At 36.3% G+C, this 27500-nt stretch overlaps 1 protein-coding gene across 5 annotated transcripts in view; it reads left to right on the forward strand.

Moving 5' to 3' along the window:
* DPYD (dihydropyrimidine dehydrogenase) overlaps positions 1–27500 on the forward strand; it is a 375517-nt gene that overhangs the window by 25310 nt on the left and 322707 nt on the right. For all 5 annotated transcript variants that reach the window (XM_026057686.1, XM_026057684.1, XM_026057685.1 and 2 more), the window contains one exon: positions 17963–18045. In XM_026057686.1, coding sequence (XP_025913471.1) covers positions 17963–18045 — 83 coding nt within the window. The remainder of the gene's footprint in view (positions 1–17962; positions 18046–27500) is intronic.

The raw sequence follows: 27500 nt of genomic DNA on the forward strand, positions 1-27500 counted from the left end.
AATGTAGGTTTGGGAGGGATATTGAGAGGATTTCTTGATTGGGACAGGATGAAACATAGCTAGATCTTTCTTGACAGATACTTATATAACCCACTTCTGAAGGCATATGATGTTGGAGACTTCTCATTCTTGTTAGTGTTTAATCAATGCAATACAACTTTATCCTAAAGTATACTGTATTTTATTTGTTGAAGATCAAATTGTTGTCTTGTTCTTCTCCGGTGTGCTTGAAAACAACTGGTGATTGTTCCCTTTGTTATAAAATCTGTTATATATTAGAAAACTCCTGTTAAATATCTTTCCAGTTTTCTATTTTCCTTCAACTCTTCCTTGCTGGTCATGTTTTCTAAAACTTCTTATCTTATGGCTTTTCTTTGTGTTTTGATTTTCTATGTCTGTCTTTAACTGTGATGATTAAAAATGTATGCAGTTTTTCAGCTGAGATCTAGCTAGTACTGGGTAGAATGAAATAATTTATTTGCCTCAGACATTGAACTATCCAACTATGTGCTGTTCCTTCGGCAAGAGCATAGGATTGACTTGTATTCAATTTACGGCTTAAATTCTGACCCTTTGTTTTGACTTGATTTTAAAATTTTCTTGTCCTTTGAAATGTTTGTACTGTCTCCTCCTTTCCCATTTAACTCATGCTACCAAACATGCTGTGTTATTAAACATTAGTATATTCTGCTTTTCCAGCTATTCAAGTCACTGGGATTCTGGGTGGACCTTGAAGCATCTTGTTTCAGATCCCTTCTCAATGATAGGGAGCGCCTCCCTAGAGGCTGTTTTTTTCAGTAAGATGTGCACTCACTGAATATAGGCTGTATCTAGACCACACTTTTTAACTGGTTTGTGAAAATGTGATCTGAGTATTTATAAAAAATTTACCAAAGTTTTATTACATCTACTGCTTATTCATGAGACCTATCTGTTCTCACCAGGAAGGAAAATAAGATTGATTTAATTTGGTCTGTTCTTGACATGTCTGTGTTGGCTGTTTTATATCTTATCATCTTTTTAAAATAAATTATTCCATTTTTTCAGGGGCTATAATTGCTCTGGTCTTCCTACTCCCCTTTCTGCAGAGAGAAGCACTGTGTTTGCCTTTTCTGGTCCTCTGTAACCTGTAGTCCTCTGAGTTTTGTGTTGCAGTTGCTAATAGTTCATGGGTTGTTTCATTTAGTTTCTTTATGACTCAATAATATATAAAATTCATCTATTTGATCTAAATATTCTTAAACCTCAAACTGAAAATAGTATCAACTCTTACTAATTCAGGAATCAAACTGAATGGACTTTAGACTTAAATGTAGYAAATAAGGGGGAAGTTGTAGAATAGATAATCACAGAAAATAATGTTCATCAAGGTATTTTGAGTTAATTTAATGTAAATTCTATAGAAGAATAACTAAGATCTGTCTAAAGATATTTTATAAGACAAACTGAGAAGTTAAGAAAACTATTTAGATCAGGGAAATGAACTAAACAGCTTAAAGACTTGAATTTAGGGAAGATTGTTACTAATTCAAATGTGCAGAAGTTATTTGGAATTTGCATCCCAACTTGTAAAGAAGATTTTCAGACTGAACTAGAGAACAACTTCAAAAAAAGGATAAGACTATGAGAATAACCCATAAGGAATTGAAGAAAAAAAAAAAAAAGGATTGATGGACAAAGCAGGAAGTACAGAGGAAAAAGTGAGAATTTTCAAAAGTCAAGTTGAGTCACACCTGGCAAAAGAAATTAAAACAAATATTAAAAGGTTATTCAGCTATCTAAAACAAATAGTAAAAGGTTCTTAAGCTATCTAAATTAAAAGAAATAAAAGAACAAGGAAAGCCAGTGTGAATATAGGATTAAACGTCCTAGGTATTGTCTAAAATCTTGGTAAATCTTTGTCCTAGTTTCAATAAAATGGAAGTAAAAGAAGAGGTGGCTAATGGGCAAACAATGCAGAAATGAAAATCACCACAGCCAGACCAAAAGGAAAACTTGGAAAGCTTCATCTATTCAAGTCAAGGGGATGGAAAAAATCTCTGTCAGAGTATCATAGAAGAATTGGCATTTGAAATTACAGGCCTAAGAGTAAATCTTTTCAATAGAGTGGTATGTGTTAGTACTTAAAGAATAGCAAATGCATCTTATGTACTTAAGAAGATGAAGAATTAATGGGCAACTATAGCTCCCTTGACCTGGTATCAGAAGCATGCAAAACTTTGAAAACTGCCTTAGAAGGAAAGATTTATTAAAACTGTTATGATAAACATAAGATGGAATGAAATATATTAGGGTTTATTGATAGGGGTAGATCATGACACACCGACAAGATTTTTTTCTTGTTAATAATGAAATATCTGCTTGGATTAGAGTAGTAACATGGATAAGGAACTGGTAAGAAAGGAAATGATAGTGAGTAGTGTTGAAAAAGGAGCTTCTGGGCTTTTTGCAGAGCTCCTTGAAGGATCAGTCTTCAGATTCATACCGTTTAATATTTTCATTAATGAGCTTGACATAAATATTAGGAGCATGTTACATGAGAGTCGACAGGCATTGTCAATACAGAAGGAACTAGAACATCATAGAGAGAGAACTGTGTGACACTGAAGTTTAGAATAAAAAAGATAAGAATAAATTTAATAGTGCAATTAGGCTGTATAGCCAAGGGCTGAGAATGAGAATGACTAGGAGCTTAATGGCTGGGATGAAGAGAGAAGATGATGGTTTAGAAATAGCAGCTGATCATAGGGTGGTTCCATCAACTGGATGAGATCATGAAAAGGCAAGTGCAGTGTCAGGGTAATCAGACCTGCCATTTTTGCTGGAGATAGGTATTTAATGATGTATTTTTATTTCTAGTCACTGTGATTAGCTGCTAAAGTTATCAAGGGAATGAAAGTTTTGTTTTATGAGAGGAGATTAGATGAGTGTGATTAGTCTAGCAAAATAAAAGGGGATTCTGTTGCTTTTATAAATACTCTGGAGAAGAAGAGTAGGTTTCAGAGATTTAAGGATTTTTTTCCTAATTTAAAGGCAATACTAGCCTAATATAGATACACTTTGGCCATCAATACCTAAAGTCTTGAAATAAATAGGTTTCTAATGATCAGAGCAGTGAAATATCGTGCTATGGTCTTTCAGTAGGAGTAGTGGGGACAAAGTAGCTCACAAAAGATTATATGACATGACTGAATGTGAAAGCAGGAGAGTAAACCCGGTTGTTCAAGTTGTCACTTCCTGTCTCATATATACTTTAATATATTGGACCATAGGTGTCTGAAATAGAACGGTCGGAGTTAGCGAATAGTCTTTCTGTGCTGATTGCTATCTGTTAAAAGGGGATATTCAAGGTATGTAGAGGAATAAATTGCTTTTAAATCACTTCAAATACTGTAGTGATGAGTGCCATTGAAATGTTCATGGGAAAAATAGTTCTGCCTTCAAGTAAGGTTTTGAATAGTGTGCAGTAAATAAGGCTACACACTAAGCACAAATGTTGAAAGGCTATTGATTAGGTGAGCACCATCCATTCTGTTTTCTGAGTCAGGCAGCAATTCTGTATAAAATAGCATATGGTCACATCATTAAAACTATATTCAAGTTCACTAGATTGAAGCTGAATCAAGTTTTGAAAGAGCGACTTTTTTTCTTTTTTTAGGCATTTTTGAGTTTAAGTGCTTGACTTGGCAATGCCAGTATTTATTTTATGTTGGCCTCTATCATCCAAGAATTCTGCTGCGTTCTCCAACCAACTGCATGTACCCTTCCTTTGGCCTTGAATTTCTACAAATGCTACTGTGGGAATGAGTTTAATAAACAGGATTATATAACTATTAATTTCTGTCCTAGGTTTTCCTACTCCTGTGAATAATTTCCAGTTTCTCCTTACTACATAACAATTTTTAGCTCTTTGACAGGTGTAGATTGATGTTGTTAAATGTATTTTTAAAGCATTCGCGTGATGTATGTTCTTTTTCCTTCTTACTGGTACTCTGCCATGCAGACATCAAACTGCTTCAAAGCTGACTTAACTATATGAAAAAATTCCCAAGTTATAACACTGATTTTAATACACTTCAGAAAGGTATGTGTAACTAAACACTTTCCCCATTCTGTAGGGCTTCATCATGGCTTTGTCCTTTGCTAGGTTATGTAGTTATCTTTTCCTTTTGTATTTCTTACCTCTTGACTCTCCTGTCCTAATTGTAATATTTTGCAGGCTTCCCAATGCCCTTGAAGCTTTAGTCCCTTGGAAAAACATTATTTTTATTCCCAAATTAAAAAGATTCTTTTCTCTCTCAGAAGTTATTTTTGGCTTCTGGAAGGAGTCTTTCATAGCTGTCAAATAAATAAGGACTATCAAGAGAAACTGGTTTAGTATCTGTCCTCATGAAACCCAGTATATGGTGGTGAATAGCTATTGTCTGTCAAGTATGGAGTTAATGACCATTTGTTTCTAACTTTTCAAAACTGAGCCCAGCAAACTAGTGTGTGTGTTTTTTTTAACAAAAGAGAAAAAGCTTATCTTTCACTTCTGTCACATCTGAAGTTATTGGAAATAGTAGATATTCAATATCTTTTAAGGTTAGGTCTGTAAGCTTTAGGAACAAACATTACTTCTCTAATTGTATTTTCGGTACTTCACAATGCTTGGACCGTTTTCCCCACTGTATACAARCTGGAGGCTGCTTACTATCTTTTCTTTAGGGTAAAGCTTTCAGAAATAGCTTTGCAAGAATGTAAGAAGTTGATAAAACTTAGCCAATAATGCATTCAAAATAAGCTTTTAAGAGTCATGGAAGATTTAACACGCAAACTTAAATTGCCTGAGAAATATTATTTACATTTGATTTCTGAAACATTGTAAATGCTAGTAGTAGTATTAGTGAGTAGTAATGACATAACCATGCAAGTGGTTCACAGCGCACATGCCCAAGGAGGGGGCAGTGCCCACGGCGGGATGCTGCTTTCTGGTGCTGGAAGGGTAGTCTTGTTGTTGACTCTTTGGAGATTTTTTCTCATTCATATTTTCCAGCGCATTTATTTGCTAGTGAGCAGACAAACAATGTGAGAAGGATCTTGCATACATTTGTAGTGATAAGTCTGAAAAGCTCTGTTGCTACCAGGACTCTAGAAAAAATGTGTAGCGGTACAGCGTGTTGCTAGGCAACACCACACTACCACAAATAGTATTTTTCTTTTAATTTATTTATTCTTCAGTTTGAGTGTGTCCTGCTTGGAGCCATTTGGGTAATAGTTAAGCAGGCACATAGAAATCAGAGCTGCAGGAGCAGAATAAAGGAATGCAATATGAAAATAAAAAGGAAAAGTCACGACACATTATGAAACAGAACCAAGAGACATGAAATAATTAGTGAGCACTAAGGAAAAAAGATAAACAAGTAAGGGGAAACAGAACAGGAGAGGGAAGAAAACCCAAGTAATGAAAAAAGGAAAGATAGGGCACTACTGAAGAAAAATTAAAAATTGAAAGCTCAAATAGTGTATACACAAGGGAAATAGGGAAACTGCTGCATAAGAATAAGAATTAAAACTTGCAGATAAAAATGTCTTCCAGAAGAAAAAGGAGAAATTTAGTAAACGTGTGTTAAAAGAATAATGATTTTGCTTCTATTTGCTTTGTAGCTGCTCTGGTCTTTCCTATTGCTCTCCTTGTACATCTGCAGTAGTAGTAGCAACACTCAGGAGCAGGGGAGTGATTAATAAGTCCAATATGTTTTGTAGAGAGGAAAAATACTTCACAGTAAGACATTCAGTGTTACTTAGAAAGTAATCAGTGGTATAGGTTTGAAAATAGCACTAAAAAATCAAACTGTTGCTATTAAGTGTAAAACGTAGATGAATACGTTAAGGGCATGAATTTAAGCTCTCATTGCAGGGTGGGAATGGATTGTTTGTGTTCTCCAAGTTCAACATCATAGGAGGGACAGGATTAAAAACATAGGCATGTCTGTCCTGCACAGCGCTCCGGGGTCTAAAACCCCTTGACTTGCAATAGTTAGAGCCACTTCTAGACGGGAGCATATGCATGCCGGGAAAAAGCCATGGCAGAGCTGGCCCTGCTGAGAGAGCCAGCATGGTGGCCTAGGAGCTGTGTGGTGGCCCAGGAGATGCGAAGTGCCCTTCTCTCAGGTAGCACATGGACTCGGGTTCTCTGGCTATTTTCACCCTGCATCTTGTGTTCAAGCTGCGTGTGTATAAACAGCATTATAGCAGCATTCCCCTAAAATTCGTTCTAACATTGACTGTGAAAAGAGCTTTTGGATACCCTGCTTACAAATGTATAGCTCCATAAAACCTTGTTCTCTTCTGCATACAAGAAAGTTCTTGTTCACATTATTTCTTACAGAAAAGAAATAGATATAGTTTATTCCATTAAGTTTGTATTGAGTTATCAGGAGTTAAGCTTATTACAGATACATGGTATCTTATTTGAACAAAATTACCTTATCTGAGAAATTTTCCTCAATTTCAATTATATGTATGTATCTGTAAATAGGTGACAAAACAGATGGTGAGAATGTAACCGATGTAATAACTCTATACTTCTGATTTTCTGAATACTTCTTGAGAGAAAAATATTTTACAGTGTCAGTGTTTGTACTGTTATACTTCCTTTTCCTTCCCCAAGACTTATCTTTTCATCTCCTTAGCAATGAATGAAAGCTTTCATTTTGACTAAAAACTAACCTAGCTCAATGCATGATACTTAAGGATATGCGATGTGATTGTATTGATGGCTAAATAGTTTTGGCGCCCAGTGAAGCAATTTGGTGATTCTTCTGCATTCTCATAGATGCTTTCCAGTTTCATGCCTTTTTCTCTTGTGCTTCCATTGGTTTTTTTGATTTTGAGTATATTATAGAGTTTGAGGTCACTGTTCTACTGTACATTGACTCTGTAGTGTTGTAATAAGATCTTAGATCTTATAGTAATGAGCACAGTAAAGAATGCATATAACTACAGTGTTGATCTTACTAATCTTTTTCTTTATGGTATTTTTCAAAAAAAGACAGCAATTTTTTCTCTGACTAGCCATTTTAGACTGAAATTAATATGAAATGCATTTAAAGCCCTCATGTCACTGAACATCTCAGTTCAAGGACCTGTCTTTTGAATTTCAAAGAAAATGAAAATGGAGAAATTCCAGTCTTGATTTTTTCCAGGTGTGTGTGTATTGTGCACTCATTTATACATCATCTTGTGACATATCCTGCTATCAGCTACGGTTACCTCAGAGTCAATGTGTAGATTAAAATACCAGAGCTGAGGTAGCAGTTTTGTTGATGTTTGCATATGGAGCTCGTAGTTTATGAGCTTCAGATTACTAAAAGTCAAATCATTCTTCAGTTTCTTGTGAGGAATGACAGTGATGGAAAATCTGATATAAGATACCAGCATATAGCATATAACTGCACCAGGATCTTGATACAGGGTTGTGCTCTACTGGCTGCAACCTTTTTCCTGAATCTTATGTCTTTGGCTCTGGTAGATGGTTCTCAAGTAAACTTAATATTTCCAGTAATTCCTCTGGGGAAATCTAGTCTCAATTTCATGTTTGGCTTTGCCTGTGGTAAGTACCCTCAATTGTCACATGAGGAAATTTGTTTCATTGCTATCTAAGTCATCTTTTATGCTGTGAGACTGATTTTCAGAGAGCATATTAATCCAGAAGAGAAGCATTATATACTCTGCTTTCCTGGCAATTCACCAGATCAGGGGCCTTTATAATACTTTCTTGTGAGATTGCTTCAGATTTTTATAAAGAGAATTTGCAGGAAAGATATTCCTGTATGAGGACTTAGCTGATGAACGTAGTGATATATAACCATGTATGGTTATGGCAGGAAACATCATCAGTCATAAGCACTGAAGTATTTCTCATGCAGAGGTGATGCTGTTTTCTTCCACTGAGCTAAGCAGCGGATGAGATGTGTCTCTCCCTGCTGCAGCAGTGGAGATGGGCTTGCAGGAGCCCCAAAGCCGTACCTGTAAGATCAGGGGTGCTGGATCACCTTGCCTATTTAGTTCTAGTTATTTGGGAAAGAAGCTAGTGATTATAAAATCACCAGCAATAGCTCAGTCAGATAGGCTTCTGCAGAAGTGGTTGGGAAAGCTGTGTCATGCTGTGTTATTTTTTGAGTATCGAGGCAACTACAGGGAGCTGTAGTGCGTAGTGGGCACAGAACCATGAAAGAAAATGTTTTGTTCTGGCACTTCTGCAAAATACTGTTGTTGCAGAATARAAATATACCTTGTGAAAAATGAGAAATGGCATCAAGTCATCTTGGGCTGACGAAGCAAGCCTGCTATAAGTACTTTGCTTTTATTTGCTTACACAGGGCTGGACTGCGTTGCTTCATGATGCTGTTTAATAATTTTAATTGAACTTCCATTTTTGAAAAGCTCTTAGATTTAATGATCCTTTAGCTATGCGTGAAGAATAAGAGGGGATCATGTAAATTGGGAGGGTACTCAATTATGTGGGGTTAATTCTTTAAATTCTTGATCATTCAATTTTGAAAAAAAGGGGTTTTGGCATATGTGTTTTTTCTTAAACTCTTCATTGAAGGTCAAGAAAATAATGTGTTTTTTAAGAATACAGGTCTACTTGCATTTTAGAGGACCTTCTCTACCCGCCCCCTTCCCCAGAGTATCTCTGTAAATGCTAATTCTTAGTATGAGTCTGGTCTTTACCTATCTACTCCCATTTTATTTAATTGTGATGAGTCAGGGGAGGACTGTTTGCCTAAGCAGAGTAAAGAATCCCAAGGGAAAAGCAAGCTAGGTTGGGGTACAGGGAAGTACTGGGAGGAAATACATTTGGGATATTTGTTTTCTTAATAATCTTCAGTCAGTTATTTTCACTAAGTGGAAATGGTGTACTCAAATTCTAGAGCCTGTAAGTGTGTGTTTACTTAGACTGCAGGCCCTTAAAGAATTAAATTGTAAATTCATTCTACAATGGCTGAAGGGTCTGAGGATTCAGCTGCTGAGTGCCGGTACCGGGCAGGTTTCTGAGCGTTTCCGTGAAGGCCCTCGTTTAGGTAGTGCTTAGGCTCTCCAGTAGGAAAGAGGTAGGACTTGCAGCTTCCTCAAAACAGAAATAGTACCTAGATGAAGCTCTTCTGTTCTAAGATGTGTATTGCTCCCTGCTGCAGAACCCTGTTCCCTACAGGGAAGCATCYGTGAAAGCATCCCTTCAGATGCACAGAGACTGGTAGATGGTTGCCAAATCCTTCCTTCCATCTACTGATCCAAGTTTAATATTTATGCTAGGTAGAGGAGGGAAAGAGTGGGAGAGGCAAAGGTTTTCTTTTTTCTCTGAAAGCTTTCTGTATTGTTGTTTTTTTTTTTTTTTTTAAAGACTGAGTTGCAAGGAAAGGAGCATTATAAAATGTCCTGTTTAGTGGCATCACTTGCATTCACTGATTTTATTGTTTGCAGGTATGCCTCTGCTGGCTTGCAAAGCTTTTGTAGCTTTTTATTCTTTTCGTTTCTTTGGTCTACTCCTGTGCTGCGTGCTTGATCCTTTCAGACTTGTTTTTTCTCAACTTTCCTGTATCAGTACTATCTGATGTGTTATCCCCTGCCAAAACACGTGGTGTCTGCATCTGCTCTGACAACAGCAGGTTGAGCACACACAAGATACCATACCCTTGTGTGAACATGAAGACTGCTAGAAATTTGCTGCTTGGATTTTGTGCATGAAACAGCATGAAAGGAAAGTTAGCAGAATGTCATCTCAAATTGGAAAAACTTTCACGGTCCTAGTAAAATTGCAGAATAAAGTGTTATGTTTGTTTAACAAGTAATTAACTTTTATATAATGACCTGTCTTTAAGAACTAACTGCATCATTTTTTAAACTGAAGAACTATAAAAATTCTAAAATCTTCTGCTTCTACTTAAGAGTTCCCAGTTGCATTGACAATATTTCAGTAATTAATAATAAAAAATGGTTATGGAATTTAAGAAAATCTCATGCATCAGAGCTTCATGATATCAATACTGTCTTACCAATACATTCTGGTTTGTGGGGAAAATGTATTACTTATTTGTGTTTGAATTTGCATATGCACTATTTTTAGTGCCTTAAAATAATATCCCTCTTGAAAAACAACTGAAAAGAATTAACGTGGTTAAGCTAATGAGGCCTTGATTACCACCACCTACAATTCTACTTAATATTTTTCCCATTGATTTTTATTTGATTACTAAAACTTAGACCTGATTTTCTATAGGAAATCTGCTATTTCTGATGTATTAATATCTGTATTTTACTTTCAAGGAGCCTGTCTGGTCCGTGTGACTGTACCACATAATGAAAAAATTGCTATAACAAATGTTCATGTATTATGAATGACATGATGTCAAATGTTATGTAAATACCTGAGGGCTCAATATACTTTCTGAAGATACTAGAAATATGTACATATTAAAATACGTATCTTTCCTTTGTGAACAGCTGGTCATGTATCAGTTTTAAGCTGCTTTTTCTCCCTGTTTGGAGTAAGAACCCCTTGAGAATGAGTCACAGCAAATAGAAAGGAGGAATTTAGTAGGTGGATATTGTGCAGATTGTACTATCTTACAGTAAGGATCAAACAATCCTTTTTCTTTCTTGCTTAATTTTTAATACTCTGTAGGTGAAACATGCTACGTTAGCCTTTTAGCAAATGGCGTATGTATTGTCTAGTTTCTCACTATGAAGGTAGTTTTAGGCGGCTTCCTATGTGGAATACAGCTATTGGCTACTGAATAATTTTAATGAATTGTAGCATCAACACTATAATAAATGCAATATATTAATCATTTTATCCTATAGCAGATGGGTGCTTAAGTCTGTGAGAGAAGATCAATGGAACCATTTAGCTTTTTGTGTTGTTTCAGTGTAGAAAGATGGTCTGTTCCACATTAAGGGAGAAGTCTGCTAGGAATATTTAGGTTTTATTGGAATAAAGCACAGTGTTACATAAGTTCACATCAAAAGAAGTAGATGTGCTATTCCAAATTCATAACAATTGTCTATTAGTCTGTTTTTAATAATTTTTCTTTGGCATGTAATCCTGTTTAATTAGATTCTACTCTCTCTGTTGTTTCAAGATTCCATAAACTGGAGTCTTGTATACCAGCTGCTAAAGCAGGAGTTACTGTCTAAATGATATTCACAATGAGTATTTGGAAGGTTTACAATTATACCCTTGCTAATAAATTGTGCTATTTTCCCCAACAGTTTTAAGTGCTAATCTTCAGAAGGCATTTTAAAATTAGCTAAAATTCTGTCAAGAGATTTACAAAAATTGTTAGCATGAAGATAATTATGTCACAGTCCTTGGACTCCATCTCTGATTGTGTGCATAAATCAGAAAATGTCAGCTGTGTTTTCCCTTAATAATTATCCTTGCAGCAATATATTACAGTTTAGATTACTATTATAATTTTGCTTTAGGTTTATAAAACACAAGATAGTTATTTCTAAAGTTTTCTGCTGATTAAATAATTAAGATTTCCCAGAATAGCATGTGATTGTTGGTTGCAACATTTTGTGTATCGATAAGATGATCAATATGGAAATAAGCACTCCAGACCTTTTATACAGTTCTAAGAAGCCAGCTTTTTTATTATAACTTTTTTAACAGAGATTGCTTATACAGATTGCTTATAACAGTGGTTGGCTTATACAGTATAACCAATGTTTTCAGAAGTGCTAGTTAATACAGTCAGTCTTGTGGCATGAGTGTGGGACTTGAGTTTTTGGACCACAATTTGAGACGTTTATTGCTGAATGTGTAGAGACTGTAGGTACTTGCAGCAGCATTTCTAGTTCCCCAGCCGTTTTGAAAATCTGTTGTGTGAACCTACCTCCTTAAAGGTACCTGACTTAGCCACCTCCCACTGATGGCTATATCCTTCAAAATTGGGACCAGGGGGCCTCATTTTAAGCACTCAAATCTAGATACAAATACACTCAATATGCATGTTTAAAAATATGGCTACATAAACTTTAGAGAATTAAGACRTAACATACCCTATAGGCACTTTTTTCAGGGATTGTATGTCCAGAATGAGCAATTACAATTTCTGGATCTGCTATAGGTCTTCCTCGTTTGTTATTTCATCTCTTTTAGAAAAATACCTAACCTTGGTTAAGAAAAATGCTAGCTATCAAGTTAGGAGGTTAGTTAAAAACTGGTGTTTGTTTTACTTTCTAGTCTGCATTTGTGTACTTTTGACTTGGCTTCCAGCCTTCTATTTTACTTTTGTCTGCTAGAAATCTTTACAGTCTAGTTTTCTCCTCTTCAGGTAGGCATTTATAGACTATGATCAAATCTTTCCTTGAGTTTTTGTCTGATATTTCAGTAGGTAGTTCTTTAAATCATGTGTTCTCTAAGGCACATTGATTCACTACTTTAATCATTGTAGGAACTTCTCTTTACATGTCATTTGATTTTTCAACATCTGTTTGAATCACTGACACCATTTTCAACTAGACACCATTTTCCAACAGTCTGTGCCAGTGGCAAATAGATTAAACCACCCTTGTTTGTCTCCAGTAGTAGTTGTTTTCTGAAGAAAGTGTTTTCAAGGAATGAAGATATAAAGTCATCAATGAGAATTAATATAAAAAATATATTCAACAAAATATATCTGAGACAATTGATATGCAAATGGCTATTCTTGCATGTGCATAATTGGGTGATATCCTGCATGATTATTGCTGCTGCAGCTGTCACTATCCCAGGAACAGTCTTGTATCCACATCTTAGAAAGCCAGGCAACATTTGGAGACGTATATCTTTGGGAACTTAAATTTTTTTTGTTCGTTTGTTTCTCATTTACCACAGAAGAGTTTGATTTTCAGTGTCATGGAACGTGCCAGCTAGGCATGAGTAAACAGAGGTTGCAAGTGATTTGGGTTTTGAATCAAGTATTTAATGAAATAAAAAAAGGAAAATCTCCAAGAGATAAAAGCAAAGTCTATAATCAAGTATATGCCTTAAAGAAAAACGGGAGAAAAATGAATTTATTTTAGCATTAGCAGCAACAGTAAGCACAAGCCTAACAGGTGAGAGCTGTTCCATCTTTCAAGTTGGGAATTGCTGTATGGTCCTTATGATCGATACACAGAGAACATTGCTCACTAATAATAAGAGATTTGCTTTCACAGATGTTTGGAAAAAACTTAAGCTTCCTAAGAAAATTAGTTAGTATTTCCCAAAATCATGTGGAAGCAATGAATTCCAGGAATTCAGCAGGCCCACTTACCTAAAGACTTCCTTCACAGGAGAGAGAGAGAGAGAGAGAGAAGAGGGTATTTTAAGTAAGGCTTTTGATTTGGCAGCTTATCAAGTAGGATAAGAGATCTACTCAACTTCAGTGATACAGGCTGCCTTAGAATAGGTCTTACGCTCTTGTCAGATCAAAAGATTTTATTTTTCAGCTACCTAGGAATGAGTGTAAGACCTTATCTGTAATACTAACACTTTGGAAAGTCTTATGCAAAGTATTTCAGGATAGAGTTAAAGTAGCTGATATGGCTTAGAGTGTGATCCCACTCGTTTGACTAGATGAGGGATTTGCAATTGATTTCAGTGGAAGCGGGATCAGTTCCTGTATCAGTGCTGTCTCTCAGGCGGGCTAGTTGGAGTGGCGAGATAGTGGTCTTGGCAGCACTCCGAGCCCTAGGCCTGACGTGGCAGGGCAGCGGTGCTTCTGTGATTTGGGGAGATCCTCAGTGGTGCCGCTAGGCAGCAGATGGTTTGGTTTTGGTTCCTGAGCTATTTCTAGAGAGTTTTGCATTTGATCCGAAAGGCCAAATCAAGAATTGCAATTGTAATGGCTAAATCAAAGGGCTTTTGCATCCAAGACAAACATATGGAAGAAAGCTAAGCTGACACATATTTAGATACATCTTCAAAAAAGTGCAGCTTCACTTTTGCCAGAATCCTAGGATTTTATTTAAAATTTGGGTGATTCTTCYGTGTTATGTGACCTAGCTTGTTACTTCAGCTGGAATCAAGAGTAAGAGTAGTTGGGACTTAGTCGTTGATGACATTGCTCTGTTTTAGAAACAGTCTTATATTATAATGTTTGTCAAGATGATATTATCAGTTGCCATGTCTGATGAAAACATAGATTTAAGAGCATACAGTCTTTGCCCCTGAAGCTTGCAGTTTATTTTGAAAATGTATAGATTGCAGTAAGCAAAAGAAAAATCATTTTTGCAGTTATCAGAGGCAAAGCTTTTCAATTTGTTCATTAATCTTCCTTCTTCCTCATCTTCATGCATCCCCGATTAGATGTTCCATCAGTATGCTGTGTGTGATGTCACAAGTACTTGTGGACCTCCAGTCTACATTGCCCTTTTTATCTAGTTGTCATGTAGTTTTAGTTCAGGTCTCGTAGGTGATAAATGAACCATTTATGCATCAAAACAATTCCCTACTCTCTTGCTTTTTGGTTCATTCAAAAACCTCTCAAAGTATCTATGCTAGAGTTGTTTAAGAAACAGAATTTAGACTTCTGTTGCTTTTTGACATGCAGCAGCAGTTTTACTTATAATGTCCGTGTTCCTAATCATGTCTACATATATTTATTCTTTCATCCTAAACTTCTTAAAGGTGACGTTTGGTTTAGTATCATACCACACTGTAGATTTGCCAACAGCAACAACATATAGATTGCTATATAATTATTCAATCACCGTGTTAAAACTTTTAGACCTTATCTATACCCACAGGAAATCACTTGGCAGTAAGCCACCAGAAACATTTTTTTATTGCTTGTGTTTTCATTTTTTACTGTAATTGCTGCTAAAAACTGAACACCTGGGAGTTTAATTGCTCATTATACTTAAATCTATGAAGTATTATGGGCAAAAGCACGATGTCCTGTTCAAGATGTTTGTAGATATTAATCTAGCTGGTAACATGGATAGTGGAATAAGCTCAATTTTGCTACTGATTATTTTGTACCTTTGAACATGTAGTTCATCTTGGTCATGGTCTACCAAAGTTTCATCATTTACCAGTTGTATTCTCTAGAGTATTCTCATATTCCCTTCAAAACACCCTATTTTTTTTTGCACTTGTGCATTCTCAGAAATGTCTCTTTTGCTGTGTTTCATTCTTTCTGTCCTTTTGGCTGCAAAAGATGGCCTCTTTTAATGTGAATAGATGGAGCATGCCTGAAGATGTGGATTAGTGGGCTTGCACACTGTAAATATTCATGGGGGAGCCATCACAGGGCATTGCTCCTCAGGAATGGGGTTATGAAAGGCATATTTCAACAAAGGTAGGGAATTCAATTACTGAGCCTCAGACACATGGCAATGAGATTCTTCAGGTTATGTATTCTTTCAAAATTAAAAAAGATTAGAAGTCTGTAAGAAACCTGTGAATACGTGTATCCTTGTTTTTGAATTTTTGATGTTCGTTGTACTGTATGTGCACGCATGCTGAAGAAATGTACTTCTAAATGGTTGTTAGTGTGTGTATGGAGAAGTTTGTAGAAGAGCTTCGAAATCTCCAAGTTTGTGCATGGTATGTGTGCTTTTTTAACCAACTGTTTGAGTGGGTTTACAATGTGATTTGGAAGACTTCATGTTGGTAGCTCTTCCTAATATCCTTTCAGAGGGTCTAAAAAAAACAGTGTGAAGCTGATACACATATCCATCAAGAAGTGGTATCTGTTGACCTTTAAAGATGGGTTTAAATTTGCTCTTTCAAGCCTCTGTTCTTTTTTCTGAGAGGTTCCAGTATATTGTTTTGGATCATTGCAGCTCTAACTGAGAAGCAGTAGGTATATTCAACCTTTGCTCCATCCCCTGTTCACCATGTATGCAGTAAGTGATGACAGAGTACTACGAGCTCTTCCTTCAGGAGTTTGCATCCAGCTCAGTTTTCATTTCATTTTTACTTTATGGTGAAGTTATTGGCTCTCCAACTGTTTTATCTTGGATGAGAGCTATTTGGTGGAAAGAAGCTGAGAAAGGTAGATGTGATGTTGTCTAGAAGCAATTGGTAGAAATGGTAAAAGTAAGTTCATCTTGTTGCCAAATGAATTGGTATAATATTTATTATTGAGTCTTTAAAATTTGCGCTCTTGTTTACTCTAGGTTATCTATTCGTTTCCACATTGGGTCTGTGGTTGAGAAGGAATATTTATCTGTGTAAGGCTACATGATTACAGTATTTTCTTCAGACGGGAGCAACCTTTGTTGCCTTCAACTAATTAACACAGTATGGTCTATATAGACAAGGAGGAAATATCAGCAAAACAGAATTTGGTGTTCTCTTAACTTCAGCATTTTTCACCTAGAGAGCACCAGTTATTCTAGCTCGTGTGATACAGAAAAGATTTAGTTCTGATTGATAAAATCTTGTGTGCTTTGGATCCTTCTCTTCATTCTCTACATGCCTTATACCATAAGGTCAAGAGAAATGAACTGCATGATGCTCAGGTTTTCCTGAGTGTGTGCTTAGATGCTGGTGGCACAGGGCTGTTAATAAACTTGCTTTCCTCTTTCAGGGCTCAGAGCAATATTCCAAATAGTGTTTCTTTCAGTCTGTTTTCCTGGCAGAGAGGAGGTTTCATTTTGGTTGAATAGACAGTGTTAGCATTGATGAATCAAGAATTCTTTATTTTATTAGTACTGTCAGTTTGGTTTTCTTACGTGTATTTTAAATGAATGACCTGCCTGTATGTGCTTAGAGCTGAAGGTCAATGTGTGCAGATCTAAATAATGGAATATTTCATTGTAGGGCTTCCCTGTCTTACTTGAGTAATCCCTTTGAGTTTGAGTAGGATTTTGCTGTACAAAGGACAGCTGATTGTAATACAAACAAAGAAAAAAAAATCAGATTACCCTTGGGATAAGACATACTACTTGCATCATTTTTTAAGGGAGAAAAGATTACAAAAGTTTCAAATGTAGATTTCTTGCTTGTTTCTCTTTCTCAAAATGTATTGTTAAAGTGTTAAAACTTTGTATTAAAATATCTATAATTTTATTTAAAAATAATGCTAATTTAATTGTTAAGGACAAGCTGAAAATATTTTATACTAGGTCATTTTCAAATATCTAATCCTTTCCAATAATGCTTTTGTAGTCTCAAATTGAATATCATTATGAAAATAAATCAATGCACAGAAGAAATTACAATAGGTAATTTTTATTGCATTTATAACCGTCTTTAAGATGTGGACTTGAAAAATTATTTCAGATATTAAAAACTGTGAAAACAATATGAAGAAATAATAGTTCACATAGCTTTTGTTTAAAGATACTGCATAAAGAGCCTGACAATCCTGTGTTCAAGCTTGTTAGCTATAATAACTGTTACACTTAAAACTTAATGTTTCTTTTAAAGCCATATGGCAAAATTATGCCTCCCAGAGGTAAGTTTTGGTATTGAAAAAAGGTGCTACAGAAAACAGGGATATCTAAAAGCCTCGTGTATTAGAGAAGCCTCAAGAGGATATAAAGTCTTATGAATGATGCAGATGATCAGAGAAGTCTTGTTTGGTGGCACTGGACACTCATTTTGCGCAGATGAAAGTTTCTGTTGCTCAGCTAGTCTGTGTGTGTGTCTCATATATATATATGTGTGTATATATATAGCTTTATAAGCTTGCATGCTGATAAAGGAAAAGACAAATTTATTTTTCTTGCGAAAAAGAAAAAAGGTAAGTAAAAATTCTGTACATTTCATTATGGAACATTTGTAAGATTTCCATGACAACCATGTAATAAGATTCATATTTACTTTGTTTCTGAGTTCTCAGTGTCTTTTAATGACTCCTGTGTAATTAAAATAGAATGCATAATTTGTGAGCCTATATAGCATAAATCAGTTTTGTTGGCACGCTGTTGAATAGCGTTAACATACGTACAGTATACTGCTGAAGTCTTACATGGATTCTTCCATTTATTGCAGAACTGTGAGAAACTAGAAAATAATTTTGATGACATCAAGCACACGACTCTCAGTGAGCGCGGAGCACTTCACGAAGCAGTGAGGTAAGTCTGGGTCACCATAGCAACAGTCACAGATGTGGTAAAGAAAGAGTCATTCTTCATTATTGGGGGAACAAATGAGTTCATTGCCACCATTCAGCTCTATTCTCTAAGGTATTAATTTGTCAGTGGAGAGGCTTCCCTTGAGGCTGTACTTTGGTTTCGAAGCTGCATAAATGTTAAGCCTGACTGCACAGTAAAAAACGTAAATGTTTAATTTGTTATTTAAAATGCTTAAGGGGTGCCTTGTTGTATATTTATACTAAACTGCGAATGAAGGAAAATATTGCTCATCTAAATTCTGTAAGTGTTAAATAAATTGTACAATGCCCTTTGAACAAACCTGTGTTTGCTCCTAAATTGAATTTGATTTTTATGTACCTAGTGGCCTCTGTACTCTGATTTTATCCCTGTATTTACATGATTTTGGTTGTGCTAATGGTGTGTTAAAATATATCTGGTACTTCATATATTGTAGAGATGTATATTTTGCTTAATACGCTCATATCATTGCACTTAATGCTTATTAAAGGAGGTGAAAATTACTCAGCACATGAATCTTCTGCCACGCTTACTCACGTTGTAGAGTATCTGCTTACAGGAGTCTAGAGAAACTCGCTGGCTCCAGTGCCTGGAACACGGTCCTGATTGCTGCGATGAAAGCTGGCAGAATCAGAGCCAGAGTTGCTAAAATAACTCACTGAATAAATTAAGAAAGAATGTTAATTATATTATCTGAAAGTAATTATCAGAAAGTAAGTCTAACCTCTGCTTTTAAAGGTTTTGAAAATTGGCTAGTAAAATTTAATGATGCACATATCACTATAATTCACCTGATATCAGAGTAACTTCTTAGATTTGGGCTAGTGCAGTAAAGTTTGTTTTTTTTTTTAAGTAAAAAATACAAATATTGAGGGTCTTACTGAAAAATTAATTACATCCATTTGCTTTGTGTTCATTATCCATTTAAATTTATGGATGTTTGTGAGTGACTCTATCTGCAGTCGTGTTCATAATGCTTATGTCTCATGAACACTGCTATGAATAACTGTTTGCAAAGGTATTCAGACATGAAATGCCAGCCTGCCTCTCTTGAAATCCTTTCTTATTACCTGCGCAACGTATTCATTCCTGCCTGAGCATTTCAAATACTAGTGTTACAAATAACAGTAAAGATAATTGCAGCCACCCTTCTAATTTTTGATTTCTTGCTTTTCTGTTTGTTTTACTTCATACATTTAGGACTTTTTCCCTATGTGGCCAGCCACTCCTCTGTGTATGTAGATTTCTCATGTAGTGCCAGTAAGTGAAAAATGATTTAAAATAAAGATTTGGGGAAAATTTGGCAGACAAACCTACTTTTAGTATTTTCAACAAATTGAATGTCAAGTTGCTGGTCTCCTGCAACAGCGTTCCATAGGCAGGTTTGTGGCATTTTGTGACACATGACTCAGCGCAATTAGTGTCCTAAAAATCTGGGACTTGGCAGCTCTTTGGTGATCAACGTTTGCTAGTGAGGGGAGCTTGGGCATTTCAAAGGTCACGAATCTGTTACAGGGACCGTACGGAAGAGTCTCATGATTTTATGCATCACCTACAATAAAATTGTATCTGCTATCTCAAACTTATCCTGGCTATTTCTGGTAGTGTACAAGCCATACTAAGAAATGTTTACTGATTGTACAGTGTGACAGATATTGTGCAGTGCTGGAATTTTCTTCAGTCAATATTATACAGCTGTCTTTTCTTAGATGTTTTTATGGAGGTAAAGAAAATACCTAACTTACTAAATTAAGACTGTAGCCTGGTTTTACAGCTTAATTGACTGAGTCTTAAAAGGTACAAGACATTCATTGAGAGGCATATGCATGTGGGTATGTGTATTTTTGCAAATGTATGTAGAAGACCTTTGTTCCTGGTTGTACAGTTCCTTCAACTGCTGCCTAATCGCTCCATATCTTTGGGTGCTACATTTTTCTATTTGGATCCCAAGACTATTTGTAACATATGTAATTCTAATGATACATCTTTGACAGATTCAAAGTTCACTTTGTTTTCCCATYGCTGTAGCGGCCACTGGACCCGGTGTGGGAGGATGTAGTTTTGCTGTCAGCAGTATTGTGAGATACCTGTCACCTTTTGGTGAGGAAAGCATGGGGGAGAGAGTTGCACGTTGCACAGAGGCACTAAAATCATGTGGGCATGGTAACAACAGAAAAAAACCCTTACCTGGGTAGGTAAGCAGATAGGTGTGGATCTCAGATGAGCTTTAAGTTKAGTGGGCAGTCTGCCCAAATTCTCTCTGATTTCCCAGAGTGGTGCTACTGGTCTGCCAGATAAGAGATACGGTGAACATTTTTCCCCAGTGCTCTCATTTGGAACATCCATTTTAACTTTCTCTTTAAAAAAAAAAAAAAAAAAAAAATTGTATGGGTTTTAGTACTTTTCTAGGCTATGACTATCACTGTGCTCCAGATAATCACTAATACCCAAAAAGGGTCTTGTTCTTTTCCAGCCCTTCAGAAACTAAACTGATATGCAAATTAAGGATTGCATTAAAAGCATGTTTCTTGTTTATGTACATATATGTATGCAAAATAAACTTTCTGAAGAGTTTTGAAATAATCATAAAGCATATTAACTTCCTCTAGCTTTAGTTTGTGTATTATTCTAGATATTGAATGAGATAATAAGATAAGTTTGCCATAACTCAGGGTATAAAGGGTGGTATTGCAAGAATTTCATTTAATTTGGAGTGCACATAACTGAATTGACTGCTTTATGGTTTTATTTTGTTAGTATACCCAAAATGGTTTATTTACTATATTTTAATGTTAGCTTCAAAGCTTAAGTAAGCAATAATAATAAAAAATTAATTTTTTGAACCAATGTTTATAAATGGAAGAACTGTTGCTTTACATATGAATGTATATGCTATAATTTAATTTGGTATTTTATGTATTAACTTGCCAGAAGAATAGTGTGAATATACCTATAAAGTCAGATTGCATAAGTAAGATCATTAAGCTTCTGTTAAACAGGACTCAATTTGTTCTTAATATATAACCACTATAAAAAAAAAAAAATCTGGATCCTGATCCTTGGTAAAGCTTCTTTCTAGAAATTGAAAGGAGCTTTTAGACCGATGGGGCTGCTTCATGGAGGTAAGTATTTGAGGAGAAAGTGGCACAGCCAACTGTATGCTGACCCCGATAGTCTTTTCATAGATGGCAAGAACAGAGAATAGGGACTGCTTCTGTAACCATGCCTCAGGGAAGGTAAAGTAAAGCAGTCTTGAGGCTATTTAACAACACAGAATGAATTTTAGCGGAAGCGTGGAGAAAATCCAAACCCAATCATTAATATTAATTTAAAAGAAAATAAAGTAAATGCAAAAAAAAAAAGTTTATGCAGCTATAGGGTATAACAAGGCGAAGGATAAATTTCAGAATGCAATGGCCGTGAGCTGTCAGGAACAGAAAATTTTTCTACTGAATGCATTCCCTTTCTCTTTGTCCAGGCTTCCAGTGTGACTGTAAAGCATTAGATTGGGACTTGCTGAGGTTGGAAGTGACCTCTGGAGGTGTCTAGACCAATGCTCTTGCTCAAAGCAGGGTCAAATAGAGTATGTTGCTCATGGCCGTTTCCGCATGTGTTTTGAATATCTCCATAGATGGAGACCCCACAACCTCTCTGGGCAACCAGTTCTAGCATTTGACCACCCTAACAATTTAAAAAAAAAAAACCAACCCAAACTTATGTTTATGTGGAATTCCTTGTATTTGTGCCCATCGCCTCTTGTCCTTTCACTGGATACCACTGAGAGGAGTCTGGCTCTGTCTTACTGTCTCCCACCAGGTGTTTATGTATGGTGATAAGACCCTCTGGAGCCCTCTGTCTCCAGGCTAACCAACCCCAGCTCTCTCAGCCTCTCCTCCTGTGACAGACCCTCCAATCCCTTAATCATCTTTATGGCCCTTTGCTGGACTCGCTCCAGGATGCCTATATCTCTCTTGTCCTGGGGATCCCAGAGCAGGTCACAGCACTCCAGAGGTGTCTCACCAGTGCTGAGGAGAGGGGAGGGATCACCTTGCTTGACCTGCTGGCGATGCTCTGCCCAGTGTGGCCCAGGACGCTATGGGCTGCCTTTGCTGCAAGGGCACATTGCTGGCTCACTTATTCTTCACCAGGATCCCCAGGTGCTTTTCTGTGTTGCTTTCCAGCCTGTACTGGTGCATGGAATTATTCTTCCCCTGGTATGGGACTTTGCCTTTTCCTGTGTTGAACTTCATAAGATCCTTGCTGGCCCATTTCTCCAGCCTGCCAAGGTCCCTGGTGGCACAAACTTCTGGTGTATTGACCACTCCTCTCAGCTCTGTGTCATCTGCAGACTTGCTGAGGGAGGTAGCTCATGGCAAGGGAGCTGAATTATACACATACTATCCTGCAACTGAATTGATGGTGCATTGCTTTTGGACAATATACTAGGAATGTGCTTTAGGCTTGCCTAGTGTAGATTTCATGAACTTTGTGTCAGAGAAGCAAAGCCACAGTATTTAACACCCTGTGAAATTGGCTGTGCATTTGTTTACTTACCACCACGAATGAAATGGCTTTTGGCAGTGAGCAGTTACGTAATAAGACTGGTGAGATGTTAAATGTATGAATGGATATTACTTGTAGGTGAATACATCTATGGTCTGTCTTGTGAACATTGACTGAGTAAGCATGTGTGAAAGCTTTGCAAGTGAAAATTAAAGCTGAGTATTTTTAGGTAGACTTGTTGTTGCTAAACAAAGGTTTAAACGTATTTCTTCATACTTCCAAGTAGGAAAGGACAGAGAGATCTTTCCTCATCTGTTTGGATCAGTATAAAAAGGCACCAAACAAAGTTCATTTGGAATTGTTTCTTTTGCATTCACATATTTGCATGTGTTTTTGGATAAAATGAACATGGAAGTGAGGCTTCAACTGTGATTTTTAGTTTGATAAAGCGGTTTCTGTTAATGATGATATTCATGCTGTTGTCTTGACAACTATTTAAGCTTGGGTTAGTAATAATCAAGCTCCTTTTAATATGGTCTAGACTCTCAGATGTATTGACAAATAGTTTCCAAGGCTGGGCAAAACCCAAGAAAATTGCACTGTAAGAAGTTCTATGGTTTCAAAAGTGTTCATCCGTTTGCAGAGTAAAAGTTAGGGATTTAAAAAGTGATCAAAACATGTATGAGACATACTGCAATATATCTAATAACCTACTTGTTAGAGTTTTGACTTGGAAATTATGAATTTAATTTTGGGTACCATTTTGTGACCGGAACTTCACCATCATCCTTGGTGTGCTATAAAGTCTGTGTTGTTACGGACTGACCAGATTGGCAGCATCAATTGCACTGCCTAAACATTGACCGCGTATCTTCACAGTGCAAGACGGCACCGTACAAGGATAGCTAAGACTGTTGAACGAGCGACCTAGGTGCTAGAGGCTGTTTAGGCAGTTTTACCTCATTTCTCTGTTGGCTAATTAACCTGGGCAGTGTTCCTGAGCCACCCCCTCTCCACCCTCAGGGGACTTAGCGAGCCTCAGGATGCATTGGTTGGATCCTCTCGCAACCRAGTCATTTCTGTCTACAGGGAGGCACTGCAAAGCTGTGGCACCATGCATGTGTAGGAACCTGTAACATTATTGTGATTGTTTTTGTGATAGTCATTAGAACTTGCATTGTCTTTCTGTATCATTTACCTATAGTCATGTATCATGGGTAATTACTGCATGAGTAAATTAGAGTACTTCATATTTCATTTGCAATTAAAAAAAAGCAGTTGTGAAATGTAACAACTCTGTTGTTTCAAGTCACAGGTATAACTCACACTGAGGATGTGGTCTCTGTAGTCCCATAATGTTCTTCATCTGTGCTTTAGAAGGTAATTGCATTGCTTTATATATTTAAGTATAAATCAAGAAAACTATAAAGTGTCTTGTTTTGAACCTGATTGCAAGATGGGCTATTTTGTTGAATAGCAACTTTATAATACCTTGACAAGAAATTTTGATGCTGAATTGCATTTCTAAGTTTATTTCAGCTTATAGGCTTGAATAGGTTTATGCAGTTGCACATGCACTGTTCAAAATATCATGTATAATTTCTCATTTTTCATTTATGAATTGTAATTTACTTTTGGTCTAGTTAAGTGGACAGAGGGATTGAGATAGGTTAGAAAGATTGTGTTTTCCCTTAAATGTGCCTTCTGTCACCTGTATAGCATAAACTAATGTGTAACTTTACCTGACCTGAGGTGGTGCATAGCAGGACTGACAGGGTGCATGTTCAGGACTGACAGTTGTAAAGGGATGTTGAATATTTTAGTGATTCCACTTGGCAATGTACACTCACTGTTATTTTATATCAGATAACTGAATTATACCTTAGAGTGGACATAAACATATACCTAGAACGAAAGCATCATTGTCAAAATAGGAAGCTGTGAATTAACAAATCATATACATGGTTTTAGAAAGATATGTTCTGTCCCACATTATAATCACTACCTTTGTTTGTGTACTCTAATATTGTGCCTAAAGTAAGATTTTTTTTTTATGTAAGCTATTTTGTAAAAACTTTTGTCATATGTTTTTTGTGCTTTCTCATACATATTAGTGGACTGTACATCACTTAGTCTGTTCTGTGTATGGCAAATAGACCATTGCTGTATGCATGTGTACCATTCCTGGAAAAACTATTTTGTAAGGGGGGGGGAGAAGAAAACAAACCCCACATTTTTGTCACTTGGAGAGGAGAGTCTGTTTCTGCTTTTGAACCATTTAGTTTTATGATTTAAAGAAAAAAATAGGATAACAGTCAAAATTTTGCTTTTAGCAAACTGCAGGAGATACTGTCTGATGTTGGTAGTGAAAGAGATTTTGAAAACCACTGTGGCAGATGGCTTACCACAAAGACTCCAAAGATGACATGCAGTGGGTGCAGTGTCATACCTTTCAATGACTAATAGCCACTCATCTGCAAACCGTTAGAGCAGAAAAATGTACTAATGAATCTTAAGTTTCCTCTATTGGTTCCTCTCTGTTACTTTTTAAAAAGCAATGCTTTGAGATACTTCTTAATTTGTTTTTTTGCTACTATTAATGATCAGGAAAAAACGCTCTGGACTGATAGAAATGCCGTATGGAGTATTGACTACCAGGTTTATAAATACCTTAATTACATCAGCTCATACTCTTTGAAAAAATCCGTTGGATCATTTACAAAAAAAAGTATGGAGATGTGTGAATTTAGTACCCTGATTATCTTGCCATAAACCATGGTTTTCCATAGATTGGTGGCTCATAACATTTTAGACCATCCTAAAAGCATCTGGGACACATACAGGAGCTGGGTGTGTTATAACTTTGGCAAATGAGTCAGGTGTTTAGTTCAAGCTGTCGAAGCTCACGCTGCTATATCCGTAAGTCGTGAATTTAATCTCTGCAGTAGCCAGCGTGCTCAGAATCCCACAGTGCACTTGTGTCACGAAAGACTGTTTCCTGCAGTAACTGCTGTTCTGYGTGCGCTCGGAAATCGGGCTGCCTTTACAAATACTATTTTAAATACATCTGCTCCTGTTTCTTTTCAGACGTGCACAGTACTTGCAAAACCCTCTGAAAATAAAATCTGTGTGTGTTTCCTTCTCTCTTGTCTCTGTGGTGACCTTTGAAGTCAATGGGCTGTGTATTGCCATGGGCRTCTCTGAGTATATTCTCCTTGGAGTCCAGGATAGAAAGCAAAGCTAGAGGATTGAGCACAAAATGTGCAATGATAGTCTTCAATCAAAACTGCTTTCTGGGCTGCCTATCTGTGCCTTGTATGTTCATCAGCTTCCTTCCTGATTCCAGTGTGTTTAGAACACTTCAATTGTAATGAATATGAGTAACTACACATAAATTTTTTGCTTCTTAAGCATCCTGACTTTATAGTATACTGAATATTGTGGTTCTGGACATAAGAGCAAATCTCCATTTTTCTGGAAGTGTTTTGTTTATTGGTGTGAAGGGTGCTTGCTTCTGCATAGAAGTCTGTTGCCTTGTTACGAAGGTGAGCATATTGGATTCTATACTTTGTTTTTTGCTATACTGTTTGCTCTGTTGCAGTGTTTCAGAGATTAAGCTGTGGGTCCAACTATTCCCCAAGATATTTAACTTTCATCAAAGTTAATCTGCCCTTCCTGGGTAGACTTCTGAACTTAAATCCTGTTTGTTTACTTGAGGCTACTTGGGAGAGCCAGAAAAGAATACTTAAATTGAATATTCCAATGAAATCAACATACTTTATTGAAAATAAGACCCTAGTGTGTATTGGATTTTTTCAATAAATTAGTTGTACAAGGATTTACATCGATAGTACACATTTAGCAATTTGGTTGCAAACTTTTGGAGAAATAATCTTCCATGCTCAGTGCTAAGGAACACAGATATTTTACAGGAGAATCTTTTTTATTGGAGTTTGCTGTTGAAATGTGTTTGGCAGCCAGTTAAGCACTAGACCACGCTAGGTCTTTCAGAATACCACCTGAAGACATTCCCCACTAGTGCCTAAGGTTAAGCTCCTAAATTTTGGCACTGCTAGAAGGGAGGAGTATTAAGAGTTTAGGCAGCAATTTGTGCAAAGGAAGCTGCTCACAAAGTGAGACAAACTTTAAAGGTCTCATGGAGAATCAAGGAACAAACTACATATATTCTTCATCTCTTGTCCTCTTGAGTATTTAATACAGCTTGTCTCAGATGCCGTTTGCAACATGCAGAAAATACTGACAAGTTTATTTTTGGAGCAGTCATTTGCAATAAGTTTTGATTTTGATTTGTACGTATTTAGTTTGTTGAATCAAACTGAAGCATTTAGTTGTGACTTGGTCTGATACTGAACTTCAATTTTTTTGGAGAAAACAAGAAAAAAAGGCATTTTCTTTTAGAACTGTTCAAGGTTTATTTTACAAATGTGGCCAGTGTATTTGGACCCATTCAAATGCACTCTAATAATGGATCTGTGTGGTGAACAGAATTTAATAGAAAGAATTAAAATATGTTTTCTATCAGAATATTTGTAAAAGATGTTAATTTACAATCTGACACCATTACAATACTATAATCTTAAAATTGGTAAGTAAATTTTTGTAAAGTAGTTGTAAAGATTTTAATATTTTGAAAATACTAAGAGACTACTGTTTTATTCACTGAAGGTTTTTCCATATTTATTAGTATTAATAGTAATCAAGGATTGACTTTGTATTTGGCGCTGTACAAAAACTTGAAAAATGGTCTTGGCCTGAAGCTATTGAACTCTGACAGTATTACCAAAAGGGCAAGAAAGCAGTCATATTTCAAGGAATATTTTTGTTATACAAAAAAAAGTTTATAATTTTCCAAATGTGTTTTTTTTCCCCCCTCTTACATTGTACACCTTTCT

The sequence above is a fragment of the Apteryx rowi genome, unplaced genomic scaffold (genome assembly GCF_003343035.1).
Source record: "Apteryx rowi isolate R43461 unplaced genomic scaffold, aptRow1 scaffold_14, whole genome shotgun sequence".
Taxonomy (NCBI): domain Eukaryota; kingdom Metazoa; phylum Chordata; class Aves; order Apterygiformes; family Apterygidae; genus Apteryx; species Apteryx rowi.